Below are 24,795 nucleotides of genomic sequence, written 5' to 3' on the forward strand. Positions count from 1 at the left end.
ATTTGTCTTTAACCAGTGGGTTCAGTGAGAAAATGATAGCCTAAATTAAATAAAATTGAATCCTTCTCTTTGACAACTATGGTGATACATGCATAAAAGATGTGGATACACACAGTAAGGACTGTGTGTATACTGTAAATGAGTTGTGTACACATATATTTTCTTATGTATATTTGTACATGAGTATATAATCTGTGTACTTACATACACATCTATCCAAGAGCTACTTGAAAAAGACAGGAAAAAAATTATATTTGGCAGGAAGAAAAATATCCATATTCTATGGATTTTTTTTTACATTTATTTATTTTTGAGAGACAGAGCACAAGTGGGGGGGGGGGTGGGGAGGGTGCAGAGAGAGAAGGAGACACAGAATCCAAAGCAGGCTTCAGGCTCTGAGCTGTCAGCACAGAGCCCGACTCGCGGCTGGAACTCACAAACCCTGAGATCATGACCTGAACTGAAGTCGGACTCTTAACTGACTGAGCCACCCAGGCGCCCCACTATGGATCATTTTCATGGAAAAAACATTAATGGACAAAAAAAAAAATACAAATTTTTGGAAATGCTTAAGCCTTATTTATAAATAACATCTTTCTTTCTTTTGAATACAGGACTCTCTTGTTGGACCTACCACCAAAAAGCTAACAGGGTGTTATAGAGATTTCAAACCAACAGGATAAGCAGTAGAGTAGAAAAAGCACTAGGCTGAAAGCCAGATTCTTGTCTAGAGTCAGCCACAGATCAGCTAGATGACCTTAGACTACTTTCCCTATATAGGAATATTTGGGTTGGATATAATGATCTCTAATGCTCCTTCCTACAGCGTGATTCAATTTTTTTTTCTTTAGTAAGGAAGAAAAAAGTGATGGCATAGCTCATAGGCAAGAACAGGAGTAGAAATCTAGGTAGGTAAGAAGCAAGTTAAGAGTTGTAAAGACCACCTGGACCCTGAGCCAAAGTAAAAACTTACATAAGTCTCTTCCAGTCATGGGTTCTCACTAAACTTCTCTCTAGGATCTCATTTATGAAAGATTTTCTTTTATGCCAGGAGCATGAACAAAGGTGTTGCAACATTTTTATTACAAGTGTATTTCACCATCCATACTAATCAACTTTCTGGATCTAAAACTGAACTCATATGGTAGCTACACTTGTGGTGAGCACAGCATAGTCATAGAGAAGTCAAATCACTACTCTGTACACCTGAAACTAATGTAACATTGTGTGTCAACTTTCCAACCTTCCCCCCCCCCCCCCAAATAAATAGGAGGATGATTGCAGGGGAAAAGTCAGTCAATGCTTCAATTGAAATACTTTTACTCTACTTACAGACCTTTCAAAGTTCCTTACTAACGAATTAAGGCTAATGTATGTATGGTTATGGTACGTTCCATATTCAGCACTTTAAATATATATTAATTCTGTGTACGGAAAAAAGCAGTAAAACATTAATGAAACTATTTTTGGGTTGCATAAGGCCAAAACGAAGAATCATTTACTGGCATAAGTCTCTACATTGTTGTTCGTTCCACTGCCCGAATGAAACATTTCTGCACCCATTTGGTGCTGTAAACATTTATCCATTTCCCTTTTTTGAGTTGACTGTTCCAAGTCAGGGCAATAAAAAAAGGTTAAGTCTGATGACAGGTATTAAAAGCACAACCACTGCTATATTATATCTGTAACCAAGAGAGTCAAGAGGACTGGGCCCTTTTCCTTTTAGAAGCAAGGGGAGACAAAGTTAATTCGTTTGTACACATAATAATATTTATATAACGTGATATTTTAACATCATTAGATATTACCTAAAATTTGTGAGTTTAAAGAGCACCTTGAATATAATCAGTGTTCAAAACTTTTTAATCCTTAGGAAACTTTTCTCATATCACTCGTAACAGTCTAAAGTAGCTAATCATATGCTTATCGTACTTATTGTAACTTATCGCAACAATTTGCAGGTTTCCTACCTCTGAGGAGGAATAAAAGGAAGACAGAAGATTAAAATAAGTCCTATTTCAGCATAAAGAAAGGTTGCAACTGCCACCCACTGGAGTGTCATTTTTTTCCTCTTCACACCTAAATAGAGAAACACTTACTTTACTTTACTGCCTTTTAGAGAAAAACTTGATTAAAGCCCTGGGGCGTAATGTTTTCGTCCAGGGGGGCAGACGGGGCCGGTCCCTCCTCCAACCCGTGGCACCTGGCCTTAACCCCCCAGTGGGAGGGGCAGGGCAGGGGTCAAGAGTGGGCCCAGAGGTCCGCGTCTCCACTTCCCCTGCGAGCTGTGCGGAACCGGCCTGCACGGACAGGGGACGTGCTGGCCCGCCACCCTCGCAGCGACAGAAGCCTAACGCCACCCTCCACTAACGCCCGCGCCTAGGCGCCCTCCTTCTCCGCGAACGCGCCGCGGGCACGGCCTGCTCCCGTGGTCCAACCGCGGAGGGAGCTGCGCGACCCCGCGCGGCCTGGCGCTCCTCCCCGCCGCGGGGACCGCGGCCCCCCGGGAGCCCGTCCGGCCTTACCCCGCCTGCGGCCCGCCTGGCTCCCCGCGCTGCTCCGCGCCACCGACGCGCGGGACGTCAGACGCCGCGGCGGGGCGGAGGTTGGGGGGGAGGGGAGCGGGGCCGGGGAGAGCGCCCCACCCCCTCCTCGTCTGCCCCCGCCCCCGCTCGGCCGGCTCCGGAGCCCAGCCCCCCAGCCCCGAACCTGGGGGCCCGCACCCCCCGGCGTCGCCGGCGGCGCGAGGACGACGATTAGCAATAATTGTTTTGTAATTGATGGTGGAGTTGGAGGGTGACTCACACTTTTCGGGCGCATGCTTGGGGTTCCCGAGTCAACTTCTTGAGAGCCGACCTTAAATTTCTAATAAAGTGTGGTTTGGTTGGGAGGGGTTGCGGTTAATCGACGTTTTCTGAAAGGGCTTCATGGGGTCCACGAAGGAATGGCTCCGGGGCGGCAGGGTTTGATGGAGTGATGCAATTCAGTGAACGTGTTTGAAAGGCATTCCTTTCCTGTTCTGTCTCTTTTGGGGTAGAAACAGTTTTATTGTCCGGAATTAAGCTCTAGTTAAATGGGAGGGCCAGGATTGGGTGGTTGTGGAGTATTTTTTTCTGAGAACGTGGAAGAAAATGCAGCTTCGAAACATATTTTCCTGCTCTTGTCCATAGGCTGGGAAGAGACTCTAGGGAGATATTTGGGACTGATAGGAATAGAAAACAGTGTGTGGGTGCATTCCTTCAGTTACTATTTTCCAGGTTTCCAAATTCCGTGAATAACAATTATTAACCGTTTTCATTATTGACATCAGGAATTGACAGTATTATCCTTCCGGACAGAATTATTTTGGGACTATTAAATGATGTAAATAGATAATTACAGAATATAAAAATACACTTTTTAAATTTTTAAATGTTTATTTATTTTGAGGGAGGGCTGCACACATTAGTGGAGGAGGGGCAAAGAGAGAATCCCAAGCAGGCTCCACACTGCCCACACCTTGGTGGGGAGGGGAGGAGAGTTGAGAGTCCTTGGAAGCCAACGACTGGGCCACCCAGGCGCCCCTAAAAATACATTTAAGTGGGTGCTTTTTCTTATCACAAATATATCTGATCACACGGAAAAGAAAAAGACTGAACAGTAAATTAACTATAGGGAAGGGTTTTGTTTTGTTTTTTTACATCAATCGTGTTTAGAACTCGATGCTCTTCCACACTGGTTCCTTTGAAAGCCTGTGCACCTAATTCTATGCTCCTGTGCTCACACCACTAGTATAACTAACTTTAATTTGTAAACATAAAAATTACTAACTTAGACTATAGCTCCCTATTTCCTTATATACTACTTACATCAAATAAAAAAGCCAATTATCTTAAGATGTTAACTGAAAAAAGGAAAGCATAGAATGTGCCCCCCAAAATATGGCAACACAGTGCTTATTTTAAAATGGATTCATTTAATATTCTCAAAGTCTTGAACTAAGCAGTCTTAGATAGACACAGTTACCAAATTTTCATGTTTTTGTATAGACCAATATCTGAATTACGGAACTTTTATTTTAACCTGAGATACTTAATTCTTAGAGTAGCACATTCACCAATAACAAAATTCTATTAGTAACACTACCACACAATGGAACTTAAAAATTAAAACTATTACAGGGGTGCCTGGGTGGCTCAGTTTGTTAATCCTAAAACGTCGGCTCAGGTCATGATCTCCCAGTTAGTGGGTTCCAGCCGGGTATGGGCTCTGTGCTGACAGCTCAGAGCCTGGAACCTACTTTGGATTCTGTGTCTCCCTCTCTCTGCCCCCCCAGCCCCCAATAAATAAACATTAAAAATTTTTTAAATTATTACAAAAAAAATAAAAATTATTATCATCTGCTGGGGGTATAAAAATAACATCATAAAGAAATAAGTACCCCCCCCAAACCATATGAAAATTAGGTTTTTAAACTAAAAATTAAATTCTTGGGGCATCTGGTTGGCTCAGTTGGTTAAGAGTTGACTCTTGATTTCAGCTCAGGTCTTGATGTCAGGGTTGGTGAGACTGAGTCCCGTGTGGGGCTCTGTGCTGAGAGCAAGGAGCCTGCTTGGAATTTTCTCCCTCCCTCTCTCTATCCTCCCCCATGGGTGTGCACACACATGCTCTCAAATAAACTTAAAAAACTTTTAAATTCTCTAAGAAATATTTCAAATATATAATCATTTCCAGATTGGTTACCAAATTTTTTATACATAAGATGTGGGGGACTAAAACTAATTTTATCATGTTAAGTGCAGGTGTATTTACCAAGCTCTCTATCTTCTAAGGATCTAGAAGACTTGAAATGTAACAAAGTTAATGTCATTTAAAGAGTTTCATGGATCTTAGTTTTAAATTATAGAAAACATCACATGTAATTAAACTCAGTTACACAATTTAAAAACAATACCAGTGTGTCACTCATGAATTAGGAAGTTCCAGTTTGATTTTCCAATTTGAATTGTTTTTTCATATTTATTTATTGAGAAAGAGAGAGAGCATGAGTGAGGGAGGACAGAAAGAGAGAGACACAGAATCCCAAGCAGGCTCCAGGCTCTGAGCTGTCAACACAGAGCCCTACGCAGGGCTCAAACTCAAGAGCTGTGAGATCATGACCTGAGCCGAAGCCGGACGCTTGATCGACTGAGCCACCCAGATGCCCCTCCAATTTGAAAGTAATTCTATACTGAATTTATTACTTCTTTTCATTTTATATAGAAGTTGGTATTTGTTCTGTCACTTCTTTGCACTTATTATTTCCACTAAAATATACTTCACATTAATTTATAGACACTATAGGAGTCATACTTTTAGTATTAAAATAAAAAGTTTTATTTATTTAAAAATGTTAAAAACACAATTCCTGTAGGAAAAAAATTCTGAGTTTTTTTTTTAATTCATGATAGGATTCAGAGCAATTATTTGTCAGTGGTTGAAAGGGTGACTAGGATGTCTGAACCTGGGGTCTTCTTTAAAATTAAGTTTTGGTTCCACCCTATAGATCTATTGAATCACACTCTCGTAGGATGCGGTCTAAGACTGACTTAGTATATATTATTTTAATATATATAAATTATTTCAATTTAGGAAGTCCAATCAAATCCCATAATGGTCTGTAAGGTAATCTAAGACTGCTGATGTGCTTGACAAAGCGTTAAATACTCTTTTTTCCTGCCTTGAGGTTATCTTTTCCATCATGTACATTAAATGTTGATGGAAACACATATAAGGAGTTCCAAGTTCAAGAGCAATGTCAACCCAGTCCCAGATGCATTTCAGTGGGGTTTCTTCATATCCAGCAAACATGGCCGGGTTTGCTAAGAGTCCTCTTGCAACCATCACACCTATGAATTAAAGCACATCACATTTGTCCACACATGAAGAACTCATGGTTATGAGGTCAAACCTAATGAAACAAACTGAGAATACTGAAAAATAAAGTATTATTACAAGGTTTCTCAATACCCATATATTAGTCTAATTAAATTATAAAACAATTTTATATGTTTGTAAGTCAAGAACGTTTGAACGTGCTTATAAGAAATAAAAAAAATCTTTTTTAAGACTTTTATATTAAACGATTAGTCTCTAGGGTTTTTGGGGGGGGTGGTTAATCCGGATTGTCATAAATTGGGTATGCTTAAAGTTAGGTTTATCTGCATTCTCCCATCTAGCAATAGTTATCACAGGCCTTGGTATGCCAGTAATTTAAGGGGGTAATAAAACTATGTCGTTGTATGTGCCTTTGGCTCCTATAACAACTTGGTGTTCACTAATTCTCATTTCGATTCCAGATGTTCTATTTTATTAAAAGGCTATCTTCCAGATAGCCTTAACTGGTCACTCATTGGATACGATGGTGGCAGAAAAGTAACTGACTTAATTTACCCCAGTTAAAACAATCTACTGTTTCTAAGTAGAAGAGTTAATAAGTGATTTAGCTTAAATCAGTACAACAGGAAAATATGGCTCCATTTTATGGGCCTAGCATGCTTCTGCTGTGCGATTCTGCTATTACGGCTCCATTTTAAAGACAAATAATGAAAACTCACATTAACATTACTCTCCTATGCCTACTTTTTTTTTTTTTTTTTTTTTTGGTAATTAAAAGACAAAAAGCTCAGGTACTTGTTTCTTACCATCTGTCCCAGTAATATGCCACACATTTTCTGCTTCTTTTAAGCTTCTGATATCTCCATTAGCAATTACAGGTATAGACATATTTTCCTTAATTATTTTAATGGCCTCATAGTGAACTGGCTGATGTCTTTCTTCAACAGTTCTTCCATGGACTGTAATCCAAGAAACTCCTGTTGCCTCAGCCTTTCGACAAAGATCTACAGTTCTTGTAAGGTCATCATGGATCCTATAATTTCAAAATTAAATCAGTCTATTGACAGAACACAAATCTTAATGCTAAAACTAATACGCTAGATAAAAGATTTCATCTGATACATTATTTAGTTAGCTTTGTTATATTATCACTACCTGCTACTATTAGAAAGGCTTTGTTCAGAGATCAGTTCCCACTTTAGACCTCAAATTTAGCTATTTCACTATTGGCAACAATAGGATGAAAAATAAATTTTACCTTACCTACTCCTTCCCCCTTTTAGCTTTGATAACTGAAAAAGTCATCCAAGACTGTCATGGAGGAATTGGAAGATGGTACCCTAATATCTGCTGTGTATGCTCCAAACCACAAGTGGGAGAATAGAATACATTATTATGAAATGTTCTTAACTTTTCACCAAAAGACTGATTCCTGCCTTATTTTCTTTTCATTGTGAAATTTTCGTGCAAATATTATTACTGTTTTTTCTATTCTTGGTACCAGGAATGTTTCTTAGCATTATTAATTAAGCAGTATGTGAAAAAAATTGACAGTTTCTTCTAAGGGAAAGTTTTTAATAATAAAGGGAAGTTTTATTTTCTCTTAAAAAATACAAAAAGGAAGTTGTTCTCTTTATAAATAAAAATTATGGTACACATTCATTTACTAAATGTCCTGTTTCAACACTTTCATACATAAACTACCAATTTATTAAGGATGGATACCCCTATACTCTTAGACAAAAGGAATATATTTTTATTTTCTAAGTAATGGACTATCTTGTTAATAGTTTGAAATATTGTCTTTACCTTATTTTAATAGATACTGAAAATCTGGGATTTTCCACTTGATTTCTTACTTGTTTCACCATATCTCGAACAACCTCTGGCTTGTTTATTAAGCAAGCTCCATAACCTTCTGCCATTGCCCACCTTTATAAAGCAGACATATCAAATGAACTGTAAATAGCTGGAAGAGAAGACAGAATTCTAAAAGCACTGTAAATGCATCTATTTCTCTACCTTAGCAACCTGGAATGGAATCAGATTTTTATAATTCATAGATCCAACATTTTAAAGTGGATCAATATGAGATAAGGAAAGCATGTTCCCAGATCAAAAAGTACTTAGGAAAAATGGTTTTCATTGGCAAGTGAGAAAATTAAATTAAAATTCATTCAACCAAAACAGACTTAGGTATTTGTAATTAATTGCAATTACTTTAGATTTTTAAAATTCCAAATTTGATGTTTATTATACATAACAAGACATTTTATTAATCATAATAATAGAAAGATATTTTTGGCTGACAGCATTCCAGTACCACTAAACAGCTTATTTAACTCTCCTAATGAGTATACAAATATGTCTAATCTGGTTTGGATTATGATGTACTTAAAACCTTGATTTTATTCTTTGGACACATTTTGAATTATTGACAGATAGTCTAATACAGTGCCAAGAACACAGGGATATTGTTGTCAAATTAAGCATCGCATCAATACCCAGTTAGATTCAACCAAATAACTATGGTATAGAAAGGAAAGGTAATTATAAGAAGGTATTCTTTTTTAAAAAAAATTTTTTTTTTTCAATGTTTATTTATTTTTTTTGGGACAGAGAGAGACAGAGCATGAACGGGGGAGGGGCAGAGAGAGAGGGAGACACAGAATCGGAAACAGGCTCCAGGCTCTGAGCCATCAGCCCAGAGCCTGACGCGGGGCTCGAACTCACGGACCGCGAGATCGTGACCTGGCTGAAGTCGGACGCTTAACCGACTGCGCCACCCAGGCGCCCCTAAGAAGGTATTCTTATAGAGCAAATTAATTAGGAGAAAACAAGTGGCCATCTCTCAAATCATAGAATCATAGTTTCTTGTTTGACGTGGCAGTAAAAATTCACGTTAGGGAGGACCATAAATGTTCAAGTCTTATATAACTACTTATGGATGATGTTCGAGGCAGACCTACACATAGAAAAAATTCTAGTGTGAGGTGAGACAAAACTTATCAAAGGTCTATATATTGTTTAAGGCATCAGAAAATACCTTTGCATATATATGTTCCTAAATTATCTTCCTTTATTTTTTCTTCTTATTTGGAGCTCAAGTGCTTTAACTCTATTTTCTTTACTTTCTAATTCTTGGAAAATTGGAGACATAGTTTACCATGTTCACATAGTTTTTTTCTAATTTTTTTTGAAAATTCTTCAAACTTCTTTGAGCTTTACCTCTGAGGGCAACCACAGTTAATGTCTATTCCATTCGCGTAAGGGCAGACTATACGAGCAGCATCAGATAAAAGTCTTGCATCATTAGCAGCAAACTGAACAATCAATGGGCAATCACCTGATAAAACAAATAGCTCAACATCAAAATTCACAGAAATGTGCACGCGCACGCACACACACACACACACCACCAAACTCTTCATGTTTGTACGGAATAACATAACTACATTTAGCCTAAAAAGCATTTGTTGAAACAAGATAGCATTAAACTAATTTTAAACATTTTAAATTAAAAGTAATTTACATTTAGTACAAATTCAAACAGTATAAAATTTGATAAAATGAAAACTATAACACTCTTGACAAACATCCCATTTCCAAAGGTGAGAATTAGTTAATTGTATTCCAGAACAATTTTATGTATACCTGTAAAATTTAAACAAACGTGAACATGCTATACACATTTCTATGCCTACTTTTTTTTAATCCCCTAATGTATCTGGGAGCTGTACTTAGACCTATTTTCTTTTTAGTAGCATATTCTTCTGTATGGATGAACCATACAGTGTTCTTCTATATTGTTTTTCATTTGTGGCTTTTGCAAACAATGCTATGATGAGAACCTATTACATACATGCTACTCTGAGTATATTCATTGGGTAAATTCCCATGAATGTAACTGCTGGATAGGCATCTAACATTTTGATAGACATTACAAAGTTTTCTTTCAAAAGAGTTTAACAATATAGATGCACAATGCTATGTATGAAAGTTCTTGTTTCCTTACAAACATAGTCTACATTGTATAAACAACAGTGTGTATTTTTATTTGTAGATTCTTTCTATATAGTCTTTGTCTATTTTTCTACGTGTAATTTTTCTTTTCATTGTTCCGCATTTTCTTTAAAAATTTTTTTTTGGTTTATTTATTTATGAGAGAGAGACATCATGAGTGGGGGAGGGGCACAGAGAGAGGGAGACACAGAATCCAAAGGAGGCTCCAGGCTCTGAGCTGTCAGCACAAGTCCGATGCAGGGCTCGAACTCACAAACCATGAGATCATGACCTGAGCTGAAGTTGGATGCTTAACTGAACTGACTGAGCCACCAAGGTGCCCCTTTTGTTCCTCATTTTTCAATTATTCTTTTATAAAACAAAAGAAATCAGCTCTAAAATTATGAGTATCTATTGTAAAAATTATAAATATCTTCCCCAGGTTTTGGTTTGTCTGAGTACGTGCATGCTCCTTTCTTACATATAAAAGTTTACGTTTTAATATAGCAAACGTGTTAGATCTTTTCCTAGGTTTTAAAGGACATATTTTTATCATCTTTTTTTGGGTTAGTGTTATAAACTCTGCATAAATGTATTTTAATTTTTCTAAAGTTCTTTTGAGGACTACCTATATGAGATTCACTGAGTGTTTGACAAAATGCAGATTTCTGAGTGTCACCCGTGTTCCACTGATTTGGAATTTTTTTTTTTTTAACATTTATTTTTGAGATACAGAGAGAGACAGAGCATGAGTGGGGACCTAACTGACTGATCCACGCAGGCGCCGCCCACTGATTTGGAATTTCTATGGCAATTCACTGATTTACAGGACTATTACAAGATAGGCGAATTTGCTTTTCCCTGAGGATATAGGATGTTTTTCTTTTTATAACTCAGAGAGAGTTATAGAATTTCAATTTAATAATTGTTTATTGGTCTAATATATTTTCAACACAGGGCTAGAAGCTAAGGCTACAAATCAATGAGAGATAATTTCAGACTTCATGGAGCCCATAGTCTAGTGGATGAGATAACAGGCCTACAAAGAGGAAATTGTAATACAGTAGGATTAAGTACAACACAAAGTCTGTATTTAACAGAGGACAAGAGTGGAGGGTGATCAGGCAAGCTGCTTGGCCAAAAATTTGAGAGCTGGATTAAGAAGCATGTAGTGTCGTTTGCCAGACAGCTCTGGATCTGGGGGACAGGCATGGCTGAGAAAAGGATATTCTAGGTAGAGAAGTACGAGAGGATGGGGCATATTCAGGGACTTAAGTTAGTATTTTTAAAGAATAAAGTTGGTGGGATGTGGAGAGAAACTAATGGAACATAAAGCTGCAAAGGTGTATTCAGAGGCTGGATCATGTGGAATGTTATACATTATTCACAGGTGTCAGGATTTTTTTTTAAAGTAATCTCTACCCACCTAACCTGGGGCTCAGACTCACCACCCTGAGATCAGGAGTCCATACTCTACCAATAGGGCCAGCCAAACACCCTGACAGGCACTGGAATTTTACTCTTTAGGCCACTGGTTGTTAATCTTTACTCAGGATCACCTGGAGGGCTTTTTAAAAAAGATTGCTGGACCACATACCCAGAATTTCTGATTCAGTGGGCCTGGGGCTTTTCTTTTCTTTCTTTCTTTATTCTTCTTTCTTTCCTTCCTTTTCTTTTCTTTTCTTTTTTCTTTTCTTCTCTCTCTCTCTTTCTTTAAGTAGGCTCCATGCTGGAGCTTGAACTCATGACCCTGAGATCAAGACCTGAGCTGACACCAAGAGCTGAAAGCTCAGTAGACTGAACCACCCAGGTACCCCGGAAATTTCTATTTCTAACAAGTTTCCAAATGATGCTGATGCTGCTGGTGTGGGCCATTACTCTTTGAGAACCACTGCTTTAGGCCACTGAGAGGTCTAAGAAGGATTTTAAGCAGGATAGAGATGTGATCAAATTTACATTCTACAAAGGTCACTTTGGGCTATTTGGAGGTTGGTTTGGAATGGGGCAAGACTGGAGGCAGTGAAATAGGAACCTAATAGCTCAACTGAGAGAATGGGGCCCTAAGGAAGGTTGACCTCACACTTAGATATATTGTCCATAGTTTACAAGACACTGAATAAAAACATACTTAAAAAACTAAAAGATTTAAAAATAAAATCTCTGAATTGTGTTGTTTCTGATTAGACAAGATTTTTTACTTTTTAAGTCTTATAAAGTCAGCAAACTCTGGGTTTCACATACCTTGTTTTTTTTTTTTTTTAAATTTTTTTTTTTTAACGTTTATTTATTTTTGAGACAGAGAGAGACAAGAGTATGAACAGGGGAGGGGCAGAGAGAGAGGGAGACACAGAACCAGAAGCAGGCTCCAGGCTCTGAGCCATCAGCCCAGAGCCCGACGCGGGGGCTCAAACTCACGGACCGCGAGATTGTGACCTAAGCTGAAGTCGGACGCTTAACCGACTGAACCACCCAGGCGCCCCCACATACCTTGGTTTGTAGTAAATTCGCTGTCTCTGGCTTTTATAGATTTGACAAAATCAGCAGCAACTATCATTGGTGTATAACACAGATCACAACTGTATCTTCTTACTAGTGTTCTAAAAGCCAACCTGTGAGCATACAAGACTATAATTAGGCATTTTGAAAACACCATAATCATATGTACGCCCAAATTTAATTTAATTATTAAATATTTATTAGAAGAAAGTTCTGCCTTTAAAGGATAGAATATACTTTTCCCCATTCTTGCTGTGAAAAAGAAAGCTGAAGTTGGAGTCATTTGCCCCCCATGACAGCAAACCAAAACTTACAGTTTCAACCTATCCCAGGAATGTGATCTTTTAAAAGTTAACCTGAAATTGCTTGATCAGCAATAGTAAGGTAATCTCTATGATAAACAAACAAACAAACAAACAATGCTGTTGTTCCCTTCCCCAAAGATTGGCCTGAACCAATCCTTTCTCTTCTTTTGCTAATAACTTCTTGTTCCACCCTCCTTCCCGTAAAAACCTCCCATTTAGTACAACTCCACGGAGTACCTCCTACTTGTTAAGCAGGATGCTGTCTGATTCATGAACTGCTTAATAAAGCCAGTGAGAGCTTCAAATTTACTCAGTTGAAATTTTTTTTAACACTGCTCAGTATATTATATATAAAACAAATATTAGAAAACTCCGAGAGGTGGAGAGAAGACAGCAGACAGGCTAATAACCATGGGACCTGAGGAAAACAGTGGTAAGTTCTCTGGGTTTCCTTTTGGCCTCAAATATCCCAGATTTGGACTTGAAGAAGCTGGCAACCTGGAAATACCAACGAGTGCAGACAAAAAGAGCCCCACAAAAGTCAGCTCTCTCTAACCAAAGGACTAGGAAATGGGGAAGCCTAGCAAGACAACAATTTTAGAGAATGATGGCTCTACTCCAGCCAAACACCAGAGACAAAGCCGTGGCCCCACCTCTAGAAGCAAAGGTTGAGTGGAGAGCTTAGACTTTTACCTCTCCAAGGCTGTGCAGTAAGATGCTCCAACACCCCTCCTTCCATAGTGTGTCAGAGAAGGCCAGGTAGGGAGCTGGACTTCAATACTTTCTGGCAGGTAACTTTAACTTTCTCCCTTCCCAGTCTCAAGTAGTATCAAAGGATGCTTAGTGAAGGGGCTATGCCTTTCAACGTAGCAGAGCAGTTATCAAGCTCCCCTCTTCACGGTGAGCTGGAACTCTGACACCACCCCTCAACCTCAGCAATAATGACACTTTGTCCCCAGAGTGTCAAAGGAGACCAAATAGGGAATCTGGACTTCTACTTTCATACCACAGTAATGAGGTAGTGCTTTCTTATTCCTTTCCTGCTATAGTGATGTCGGGGAAAAAAAAAAGTTAAAACAGAAGGTTCAATATTCAGAATCAATCTATATAATCTACCACATTAAAAGGCTAAAAGAAAAATCACATGATTATATCAATCAATGCAGAAAAAGCATTTGACAAAATAATATTCATGATTAAATAAAAACCCTCAGGAAAACAGGAATAGAAAGGCACTTTCTCAACTTGATAAAGAGCATCCACAAAACCTCCTACTGCTAGCATACTTAAAGGTGAAAAATAGAACAAATATCCTCTTGATCAAGAACAAGGCAGGGGCACCTGGGTGGCTCAGTCGATTAAGCATCTGACTTTGGCTCAGGTCGTAATTTCATAGTTTGTGAGTTCAAGTCCCGTATTGGGCTCTGTGCTGACAGCTCAGAGCCTGGAGCCTGCTTTGGATTCTGTGTCTCCCTCTCTCTCTCTCTCTCTGCCCCTCCCCTGCTCATGCTCGGTCTTTCTCTCAAAAATAAATAAACAAGAAAAAAAATTAAAAAAAATTCTTCTGGGAATTCCAGCAAGATATTTTGTAGATAAAGACAAGATCATATTGAAATTTATTTGGAAAGGCAAAGGAACTAGAATAGCTAAAACAATATTGAGGAAGACATATAAATGGGAGGAATCAGTCTACCCAACTTTTATTAATTAAATGGCTACAGTAATCAAGATTGTGTAGTATTGGTGGAGAAACAGACACATAGATCATAGAATAGAATAGGGAATGCAGATAAAAAACACATGACTTTTTTTTTTTTTCAAATTTGAGAGAGCAAGAGAGGAGAGAGAGAGAGAATCCTAAGCAGGCTGTATGTCATGCTCAGCGTGGAAGCGGACACGGGGCTTGATTTCACAACCCTGGGATGATGACCTGAGCCAAAATCAAGAGAAGGAGGCTCAAATGACTGAGCCACCCAGATGCTCCTGCCCAAATGATTTTTGACAAAGATGCAAAAAAAATTTAATACTGGAAAGAAAGCCTTTCACCAAATGTTGCTGAAGCAATTAGACATCCACAGGTAAAGAAACAAAACAAAAAATACCCCAAAAAACTCAACAAAACAACCCTAAACCTAAGCCTCACACTTATAAAAAATTAAGTAAAAATCAATTATGGACTTAAATGTAAAACAAAAAAACAAGACTCTGGGGAGAAAAACTAGGAGAAAATCTTTAGGATCAAGAGCTACACAAAGTTTTCTTACATTTGACATCAAAAGCACAATTGTCAAAAGGAAAAACTGATAAATTAGACTAAATTATTAAAAAAAAAACTTTTGCTCTGCAAAAGACTCTGTTAAGAGGATGAAAAGACAAGCTACATACTGGAAGAAAATATTTGCAAATCACATATCTGACACAGTAACAGTATCTAGAATATATAGATAACTCTCAAACCTCAGTAGTAAACAAAAACTCAACAACAAAAACCAGATATAAAAATGGACAAAAGGCTTGAGTAGACATTTCTCCGAAGAAGATATATATATATATATATATATATATATATATATATGGCCAATAATCACGTGAAAAAGTGCTAAACATCATTAGGGAAATATAAAACTACGGTAGGATACTTCACATCCATTAGGATGGCTACAGTAAAAAAAAAATAAATGATATAAGAATTGGTGAGGATGTTGAGGAATCAGAATTCTTATATACTGCTGGTGGGAATGTAAAAATGAAAAACAATACAGCAGTTCCTTAAAAAACTGAAAATAGAATTGTCATATGATCCAGCACTCTCTTCTGGGCATATACCCAAAAGAACTGAAAGACATATTTATACATCCATGTTCACAGCAATATTATTTGCAATAGCCAAAAGATGGAAGCAACCCAAGCATGCATCAATGCATATATAAAATGTAGTATAGGGGCGCCTGGGTGGCGCAGTCGGTTAAGCGTCCGACTTCAGCCAGGTCACGATCTCGCGGTCCGGGAGTTCGAGCCCCGCGTCGGGCTCTGGGCTGATGGCTCAGAGCCTGGAGCCTGTTTCCGATTCTGTGTCTCCCTCTCTCTCTGCCCCTCCGCCGTTCATGCTCTGTCTCTCTCTGTCCCAAAATAAATAAACGTTGAAAAAAAAAAAAAATTTAAAAAAAAAATAAATAAAAAAAATAAAATGTAGTATATGCATACAATGGAACTGCATTCATCCTTAAAAAAAGAACGAAATTCTGATATATGCCAACATGGATGAAACTTTAGGATATTATGCTAAGTGAGATAAGCCAGTCTCAGAAAAAGAACTATTGTATGATTCCACTTATATGAGGTACCTAGAGTAGTCAAATTCAAAGAGAGATAAAGTAGAATGATGGTTGCCAGGGGATGGGGGGGGGCGGGTGGGGGAAATAAAGAGCTATTGTTTACTGGATGTAGAGTTTCAGTTTTTTTAAATGAAGAGTTTTATGACAATGTGTATGCATTTAATATCACTGAATTGTAAACTTATAAATGTTTAAAATGGTAAATTTTAAGTTGAATTTACCACAATTGAAAAAAATTTTAAAGACTGACTCAGTAGTAAAAAAGCAAACAATCCTATTAGACTATTGGCCAAAGACATAAAGAAACATTTCTTTAGCAATATACAGATGGTAAGTCGACACAGGAAAACATTTTCAACATCACTACCTGTAAGGGAAATGGATATTAAAACCATAGTGAGATATCACTACACACCTATCATATGGCTAAAATAAAAAGTATGGTGAGGATTATTAAAAGTTGGTGAGGATGAGGAAAAACTAGATCCCTCATACGCTGTTGATGGAAGTGTGAAACAGGATAGACACTCTGGAAAATTTGGCAGTTTCTTAAAAAACTAAACATATAGTTACCCCATGACCCCCAGCAATGTAGTTGTAGGGATTTGTCTCAGACATAAAGTCTTATATTCAAACAAAAACCTCTGTATGAATGTTTATATTTACTTAATATTCTTTTATCTAATATTCACTATATGTTTATAGGTGGGAGTTACAAGCACTATCTTTATCTATAGATATAAAAAGTGAGGTTTGAAGGGGTTAATTGTTTACTTGGGGCCCCACACATAACAGGTAAACGATAACACCAGCACCCAAGCCTAGATCATGATTTCAAAGCTAGGTGTTTGATGATCCTAATGTGGTGGGGTGGTCTTAACTTTAAAAGTCAGAGCATAAGAAGGAAATCAAATCTTAGTTCTTTAACCATTTAATAATACTTACTTTGAATACCGAACCATTGGAGCACAGACTTTCACCAGCTGCCCAGAATGAAACATTTCTATTGGATCTCTTTTTCTTTCTTGACATATTGTGTTTCGTATGCAGTCACTCTTCATGAATATAGATTTGTCTCAAATCTGAAAGACAGTTTGCATAGAGAAAAATTACTTTCATTAGATGAATTCCCATCATTTTAACAATTTCAATTGCCAAGAATATATATTTTTCGTCAGGCTTGTGGGCTCAGGAATCTTTTTAGCTTCTTTTCACACTATCAAATAGGATACTACAGAATCCTGTCTCTGTAAGTCACTGACAGTTTTTAGTACACTATGAAATCATCACGTTTATATATCCAGTACAAATTATGCTTGTTCGTGTCAAACACTAACAATTTCAAGTTCTATACTTAACACACTAAAGTAACATTTTCTGCTCAAATTAATAAATGCTCAAGATGTGGAAAAATACCATGGTTTTTCATGTACCATTTTAAATTTCCCATGTTGCTTTGTTTGGTATTACAAACCAGAAAAAAATTTAATTTGAATAATTTCATATGTATATGCCTGGGACTTTGGAATACCTTGTTTTATACGGGAAAGCTAAATGGCATTAACTGAACAACTTTAAGTAGTGTTTCAAAAGATTTACTGGTCTGTTTGAGGTTTATTCTTATTCACAAATCCTATTCTGAATCAGAAGGCAAACCAACCTTTACTAAAAAAAAATTAAGTGTGGTATCATCTAGCCAAAATTTCAATTATAATCAGATAATTCCATAGTAAATCACTTTTATACCCAAAGAGGTACAAGTGATTAAATTAGGTAGTTCATAAGTGTTTCTAAAGTTGTTATATCTAAAATCCTATCATTATATAGTGTTGGCTGCTTTCCATATTTCAGTTTCTGGCCTTAATTACTTAGCAACAGATATGGGCAAACTTTAGGAAGGTCTAATTGTTCAACCAGAAAATATAGCTAATCCAGAAAATATTGTTATAATCTAAATAATTTCAGTTTTTTTTTAATGTGTATTTATTTTTGTGAGAGAGAGAGAGAGAGAGAGAGAGAGAGCAGGAGGTGGGGGGGAAGGGCAGAGAGCAAGGGAGACACTGAATCTGAAGCAGGCTCCAGGCTCTGAGCTGTCAGCACAGAGTCCAATGCAGGGCTTGAACCCACAAACTGCGAGATCATGATCTGAACCAAAGTCAGATGCTCAACTGACTGAGCCACCGAGGTGCCCCTCAATTTGAGGTAGAATGTATAGTTAAAATAAACTTACTGATCACTGCTCAGTCTGACTTAACAAAGTTACTAGCTTATCTCTTTTTTAAAAATAAAAATTATGATTAGAACAATGTAGGCCCACACACACAGGTAAAACATAAGCAACAAAAAGGCAGTTCCTTTTTATGAACATCTTCTCTCTTGCATTTCATATCCAGGTTATGCCACCCCTGCTCATTCAAGTCAGAAACCTGGGGCTTATCATCCTTTGCTTCTTCATCTCCCACAAGTGTGTCAACCAAGTAGTACTTTCAATTAAATCTTGAGCATATCTTCACTGCCCAGTCTGTGTACTTATAGTCTCCCATCTTGATAACTCTGATAATCTCCTCTGAATCCCAGATAGAGTTGATCTTACTTACCCACTGCACCCTAGGCTCTCCTGTTATCATAGGCACTTGTAATTACTTTTTATTTATTTTGAAAGAGAGAGAGAGAGCATGAGCGAGGGGCAGAGTGAGATGGAGAGAGAGAATCTCAAGCAGGCACTATGCTGTCAGTGCAGAGTCTGACCTGGGGATTCATTTCATGAACTGTGAGACCATGACCTGAGCCAAAATCAAGAGTTGGATCCTTAACCAACTGAGCCACCCAGGGGCCCCAGCACTTGTAATTACTTTTATAGAGCATAGTATTAACACGTCAGTTTCTTCTCCAGTTTTTGAGGGCATGGACATGTATTGATTCATTTAACAAGTATTAAGCTCCTGCTACATGCTGGGAAAATAAATGAAAATACATTTCCCGTGTCCTTAAAAATGTATGACATACTTACACAAAATAACAGTTCTGATACATACGCTTAGACACAATTTAACTGTTGTGGGAATAATTGTCTAGAGAAAGCAGGGGAGTCACCAACAGTGGCAGAGGGAAAACTTGAGCTGACATATGTGGGAGATGGGGGATTGTCCTGTTATAGAGAGCAACACACATAGAACCACAGAGGCTTGAAAATGCTTGATGTTTTCAGTGAACCATTAGTAGTCGTGTTATTTGATCAGACTAGAGAGGAAGTGAGGTTTAGATAATCATGGGCCTTATATTCCCTTATATTAATATTTTTTTAGATTTTATACTGTAGGGTCGTTTCTAAACCATTTTTCCACCTCCACGGGTGATTTTTCGTATGTGCTCAACATGTTAATATGTGCATGAGATACTTCCATACACAGCAATTATTTTTTTACAGGCTGTACGTCTCTCCTTGTATTATTTGTCAATGAAACATTTTAACAGGAAAATGACATGATTTCTGATTTAGAAAGATTTCACTGGATGGGGTAGGGCTTTTGGCAAAATATGAGAAAGGAGGCTATTGTAGTAAGCCAGGCCAAATGCATAATGAATGTCTGACCTGGGACTCTAGGAATAAGAAAAGAGAACACACTCAGGAGCTATTTAGAAATAAAAATAAACTGGCAAGATAGTTAGGAGGTGGAAATCACTTCAGGACAGTGAATGTTACATAGTATGAGAGAATTCTAGGATAATGTGTACAATTTGGCTTTTGAGGCTAGATGGATGGCAATTCCAATTAATGAGACAGAAAACCAGAAGGAGGAATAGGTTTTAGCAGGGAAACACGAGTTCATATTTGGGCACACTGAACTTGAGGTGCTCATGGGATTTCCAGATGGGGATGCCTCAAAACTTTATACAGATATAGCTCAGGAAAAAGCTAGGGATATAGACTGAGGGTCGTAAACCTTTAGGTGATAAGTTAAAACTAAAAACATAGACAAAATACTTGAGGGTGTCGTATCTTGCAAGAAATCCTTAGAAGCACCAACATTTAAGTAAAAGAGAAAAAGAATAATGCAAAAGGAGACAGAGAGATGAATTCTGGAGCTGGCAAGAATAAACCTGAAGAGTGATATTCAAAAACTGAAGAGAGGGGAGAGTATTAAGGAGGGTGGGGATAAGCATCTTAAACATCACAGAAAAGTAAAGCCTAAAAACCATCTAATAGGAGCTAAAGTCATTAGTGACTTTAGCAAGAACAATTTCATTCTCACTCATACTTGGTAGTTCTAGCACATGGCACAAAGACCTCCTTCACTACTTGCTGAATGAATAAACCAGTAGTTTTCAACCTTGGTTGTACATTAGAGTAATCTGGGGAGGTTTTTAAAAAATTTCTTTAATGTTTATTTATTTTTGAGAAAGAGAGAGAGAGAGGGAGAGAGAGGGGACAAGCAGGGGAGGGGCAGAGGGAGAGACACAGAATCCGAAGCAGGCTCCAGGCACTGAGCTGTCAGCACAGAGCCGGAGTAGGGCTTGAACTCATGAACTGTAAGATCATGACCAGACCTGAAGTCAGAAGCTTAACCAAGTGAGCCACCCAGATGCTCCTATCTGGGGAGCTTTTAAGAATCAGGATGCTCATACCATACCCCAGATCAATTAGATGTGAATCTCTGGGCTTAGGATGCAGGTACAAGTGGGTTTTTAAAGCTCTCCAGGTGATTTCAATGTGTAGTTAGCTCAATAAACAAATCCATAAACTACAAAGCACCCGGTACAATTGTTCACAGGGGTTTCTGCTTTACTTATGAGCTCCTTTGGGACAGGATAGGAATTGGGTCTTGTTTGAAAACTCATGCAGGTGTGTATAGGTGGGACTCAAAACTCTTCCCTTAATGAACGAGTATTATGTAACTTTTCTAGAATCTTCCAACGTAAAAGCCAAGGAAAGAAAAAGAACTCATAATTCAAAGAGAATACTTATTCATCAACATTAAAGAATACTTAAAAATTTTGTGTATTATGGATAATGAAATTTAATGTGAGTCTGAGCACCCCGCCCTTGACAATTCATGTGACCTCCATTCAGAACCAACAATTCTAGTCAGACGTGACTGAGACGAAAAACATCAGGGAAAAACCTGAGACAAAGAGAAAACATAAGGCAGTATATTAAGAGACTTGCTCACCTGAGTGGTTATGAGTATTAAATGCACAAAGTATTGTTATAGCACCTTTCTGAAATACTGTTAGAATCGAGAGAATCATGTAGCTCTGGAATAAGGAAAAACTGGTTCCCTGTGTACAAAGTTATATTAGTCTTTTTATGTAGAAATGCATAACCTTCTTGCACAAGTGTGGTTAGCCTATTATCAGTATTCATCTTGGGAGAAATCTAAATGAATAATGCAGATATATTAGCAGAGAAGATAACGGTAATTAACTTAATCTGACAACTTCAATACTGATAGTTAAGATTTGGAAAATCCATCAGTCTGCAACAGGAAAAAGTTTGGTATCACTCATAGCATGTGGCTGAAACGGAGAGGAAGAGGAAGAAAAAGCTTAAGTTCACGGGAGGGCAGAAACGGAGTCTGTCTTTTCTTGGCTCAGTCTTCCTTCTTCACCGACCTTTGGCTCTTCCTAACTCCTCACTACTCATTTCAGGCAAGCTTCCTTCCTAAGCTTTCCCTCCAGCCGTTACCCCAGGACAGCGCGCCAAGCCGTGTGACACATAAGGCTGGGAGTTACTAACTCCCCCAGCTGTGCTTGTGGAGTGCAAGAGAAACTCCCAGAAACCTCCGCTCTTCTGTCCAGCCTCCACCGAGAGGCCCCGGTTGTTAGGTTAAATACTTGCATACGCTACAGCAAGGTTCCGGAGCCCACCTTTTCTTCAACCGGGGAAACGATGCCAGCCCCAGGAGTGCGACGAGAGAAGGCGCGCGGCGCCAACCCCGCGGCCTCGGCTTCCCTCGCGCGCCGGGCCTTGGGTGCCCGCCAGCTCCGGGACCCACGCTGCTCCCAGCCGGTGTTCGTCCAGCTGCGGCCGCTTAGCTGATTCTCCAAGCCAGCCAAGAGCCGCGGGCCGGGCGGAGCGGGCGGCGCAGACGTTGTGCGTCATCACCTGGGCGGGGCGGGCCGGCAGCTGACGCCATCACCCCGGCACCTGCCAACATGGAAGGTGGTGACGGCGGCGTCGCTGTGGCTGGCCAAGGGGTTCTGAGCTCTGGGGCGGCGGCAGCGACAGTCCGGGAGCTTTTGCAGGACGGTAAGGAGTCTGGGTCTCGCTGGGTGGTGGGGCTAGGGGACTGTCCTGCTCCGCACCTGGGCCCGGGTGGTGGACTCAACCCGTCGCTTTGCAGAAAGTTTTCCGGTCTCGACGTGACCACTCCCCCCCGCCCGGCCCCCTGGCGTCTGGGTGGTATAGCCTCGCAAACCTGTGTTTCCACAGACTTGCTGTCCCCTTCCTTTCCGGGTGTCCAGGGGACTCCTGGTTTCTGGTTGCTTCTCATTTCAACTCTACCCTTCATGAGCCCGAGGTTTCCCTGAAGTCCTGGGACCCTGCCGTACTCCGGTGACCCAGGTTGATAGCTACTGGCTGCTGCCGCAATTCTGGATGAAAGGAGGAAGCGTTGGATCCCAGGAAAAGTGAAAGACCTAGAACAGATACAGGACAGCTTTTAATGTAAGAGGGCCTCCTTTTTAAGTAGTGTCGGAAGCATCCTTTAACAAATTCTTGGATGACACAGGTGGCTCACTTGCAGGCTTGTTTGTTTTTTACAAGTCATTTGTCCATAACCATACACGGGGGAGAGTTCAGAGCATTAGTTAAGGCTGGGATTAACCATATGTATTGAATATAGAAATTCATTGATAGTTTTGGACAGAAGAAAACCCCGGGAAATATAGTGCGTTTGAGAGGCACATTAAATTGTTTTAATTCAGTTAACACGCCGCAAGTTTCTTACTCTTTAGAATAAAATTCAAATGTCTAAGACCCTTCTCATCTGTTCTTTTTTTTTTTAAATTTTTTTTTCAACGTTTATTTATTTTTGGGACAGAGAGAGACAGAGCATGAACGGGGGAGGGGCAGAGAGAGAGGGAGACACAGAATCGGAAACAGGCTCCAGGCTCCGAGCCATCAGCCCAGAGCCTGACGCAGGGCTCGAACTCACGGACCGCGAGATCGTGACCTGGCTGAAGTCGGACGCTTAGCCACTGCGCCACCCAGGCGCCCTTCTCATCTGTTCTTAATTTTCTTCCCTAATGGCCTTCACGTTCTGCCCTGTATTAAAATAATTTGTATACTTATCCTCTTCTACAGCATTGTAGAACCACTTTTTATATTCCACGGTGTTAGAAACAGTACCTTTCATACAGTAGGTGCAAAATAAGTTTTTTTAATTGAACATCACAATAAGCTAAAGTAGGTTATAAACGAATGAACAGCCTAAATTATTTTCTCTGCGTGTTGTATATTTTATTATTGTCCTTAATTACTTGTCTTCTGAAAATTTATATACTTTTGTCAAAACTTACTAAGGAGGTGGTTTTCTGAATTAGGATGTGTTAGATTCTCTAGGTTAGGATCTCTGTCCAATACATCATTGTATCTTAAATTCCGTTCAACCATGTTTTGAACTTCTAACATATGTGCAATTCCCCCCCTCAAGCAGCTTACCATTTTAGTAGGGGAAATAGTCTTGTAAAGCTATAAAGTTAAGCATTATAACGTAGTGTTTTTAGGGTAGCAGAATTGTGTATAAAGTCAAACAATGCAGAAGAGGAGGATAACTGGGAGTGGTTAGGGGAGTGTCAGGAAAGGCTTTCTAGATGGAATTGGTTGTGAAGTATAAATAGAACTTCCCCAGATGAAGAAGTGGAAGAAACAACACATATCAGGCATAGGTATATATTTCAGTAGGATGCATTCTGGAATTGTAATCAGCTTTTAAAGGGCAAATAGTCCTTAATTTTGCCTTCTGTATTGTCCTATTTAGTTCTTTTTTCCATCTTCCACAGTGATTATTTTAAATCTTACCCTTTCAAACCTCTTCTTTCAAGTTCAACAAATGTCTTTAAACTTCCCTGAACGAAAGATCATCCATCAGTTGTGAGCTTCCTCCATTTCTTGCCATTAAACCTAACCTTGTAACTGTCCTTTCTTTTCCCCTTGTATTTCCAATTACAGTACAAGTGGAATTTCTGCTTCTGAGGACAGTCCTTCCTCCTGTGCCCTGGATTTTTTTTCCTGTCTCTTCAAAGACCCAGTCACCCTCATTCTATGCTATTGAAGTCTCTTTGCCAAGGTCTCTGATTACCTCCTTGTGAATAAATTAAATGGACACTTTGGTCCTATCTTACTTAAACTTTTAAAAAGGGTTTGACTCTTTTCTTTAAATACTTGTCATGTGACTTGTGAGTTCTATGCTTTAAAAAAAAATTCCTAATTCTTTAAGGGTTCTTTTTTCCAGGTTCATTTAGTTGCTTGTCTTCTTCAATGTGCTCCTAATTCAGTGGTTCACTCCACCCATTCTCTTCAACATTACTAAAAAATTAAACATTTTCTGTCCATAGCAGTGCTTCATTATGTAAAGAATCTGCCAGTGGTAGAGGATAAGATTGATAGGATTGGTGAGCAGATGCATAGTTTGAATAATTTCTGGGGTGTTTCTGATGTGCCTCCTGTAGGAATGAGATAGCTATAAAAGAGAAGCATTATATGACTTTTCTCCTGAAGGACAAGTCCAGCAGCCACTACTCAGCTTTTGCTGTATTTTATCTTTTTAAGGTCTTTGACACCACTTTCCACTCTCTCT

The 24,795-nt window shown here is 38.9% G+C and overlaps 3 protein-coding genes across 6 annotated transcripts in view; 1 reads left to right on the forward strand and 2 right to left on the reverse strand.

The window, feature by feature from the left end:
• The window catches only part of BCAP29 (B cell receptor associated protein 29), a 53,850-nt gene extending 51,270 nt beyond the window's left edge, over positions 1–2,580 (reverse strand). The window contains exons 1-2 of one of the 2 annotated variants that reach the window (XM_047095451.1): positions 2,526–2,580; positions 1,971–2,079 (exon numbers count right to left, since the gene is read on the reverse strand). In XM_047095451.1, the coding sequence (XP_046951407.1) occupies positions 1,971–2,062 (92 nt within the window). In that variant the 5' untranslated portion in view covers positions 2,063–2,079; positions 2,526–2,580. Of the gene's footprint in view, positions 1–1,970; positions 2,080–2,203; positions 2,221–2,525 lie in introns of those variants that run through there. The other variant, XM_047095452.1, reaches the window with a different exon arrangement.
• A 2,550-nt stretch (positions 2,581–5,130) lies between these two features.
• On the reverse strand, positions 5,131–22,032 carry DUS4L (dihydrouridine synthase 4 like). Its single transcript, XM_047095450.1, has 7 exons — positions 21,863–22,032; positions 16,940–17,076; positions 12,346–12,467; positions 9,085–9,202; positions 7,666–7,788; positions 6,663–6,889; positions 5,131–5,867 (listed from the first exon to the last, which is right to left on the reverse strand). The coding sequence occupies exons 2-7, from the start codon at positions 17,053–17,055 to the stop codon at positions 5,620–5,622; spliced, it is 954 nt and encodes a 317-aa protein (XP_046951406.1). The 5' UTR covers positions 17,056–17,076; positions 21,863–22,032; the 3' UTR covers positions 5,131–5,619.
• Positions 22,033–22,147: 115 nt separating this feature from the next.
• Positions 22,148–24,795, forward strand: part of COG5 (component of oligomeric golgi complex 5) — a 322,331-nt gene continuing 319,683 nt past the window's right edge. For all 3 annotated transcript variants that reach the window (XM_047095454.1, XM_047095453.1, XM_047095455.1), the window contains exon 1: positions 22,148–22,244. In XM_047095454.1, the coding sequence (XP_046951410.1) occupies positions 22,151–22,244 (94 nt within the window). In that variant the 5' untranslated portion in view covers positions 22,148–22,150. The remainder of the gene's footprint in view (positions 22,245–24,795) is intronic.

The sequence above is a fragment of the Lynx rufus genome, unplaced genomic scaffold (assembly GCF_022079265.1).
Source record: "Lynx rufus isolate CCGP_SWC_20201006 ecotype Redwood Valley unplaced genomic scaffold, mLynRuf1.p SCAF_4, whole genome shotgun sequence".
Lineage (NCBI taxonomy): Eukaryota > Metazoa > Chordata > Mammalia > Carnivora > Felidae > Lynx > Lynx rufus.

Excerpts from the sequence above, each read along its gene's own strand:
- DUS4L (XM_047095450.1), bottom strand. The coding sequence starts at position 17,055 with ATGAAGAGTGACTGCATACGAAACACAATATGTCAAGAAAGAAAAAGA. Across the intron at positions 9,203-12,345 it reads CGAATTTACTACAAACCAAG|GTGATTGCCCATTGATTGTT; the intron begins GTATGTGGGGGC and ends TTGTTTTATCAG. Across the intron at positions 6,890-7,665 it reads TCAGTATCTATTAAAATAAG|GATCCATGATGACCTTACAA; the intron begins GTAAAGACAATA and ends TTGAAATTATAG.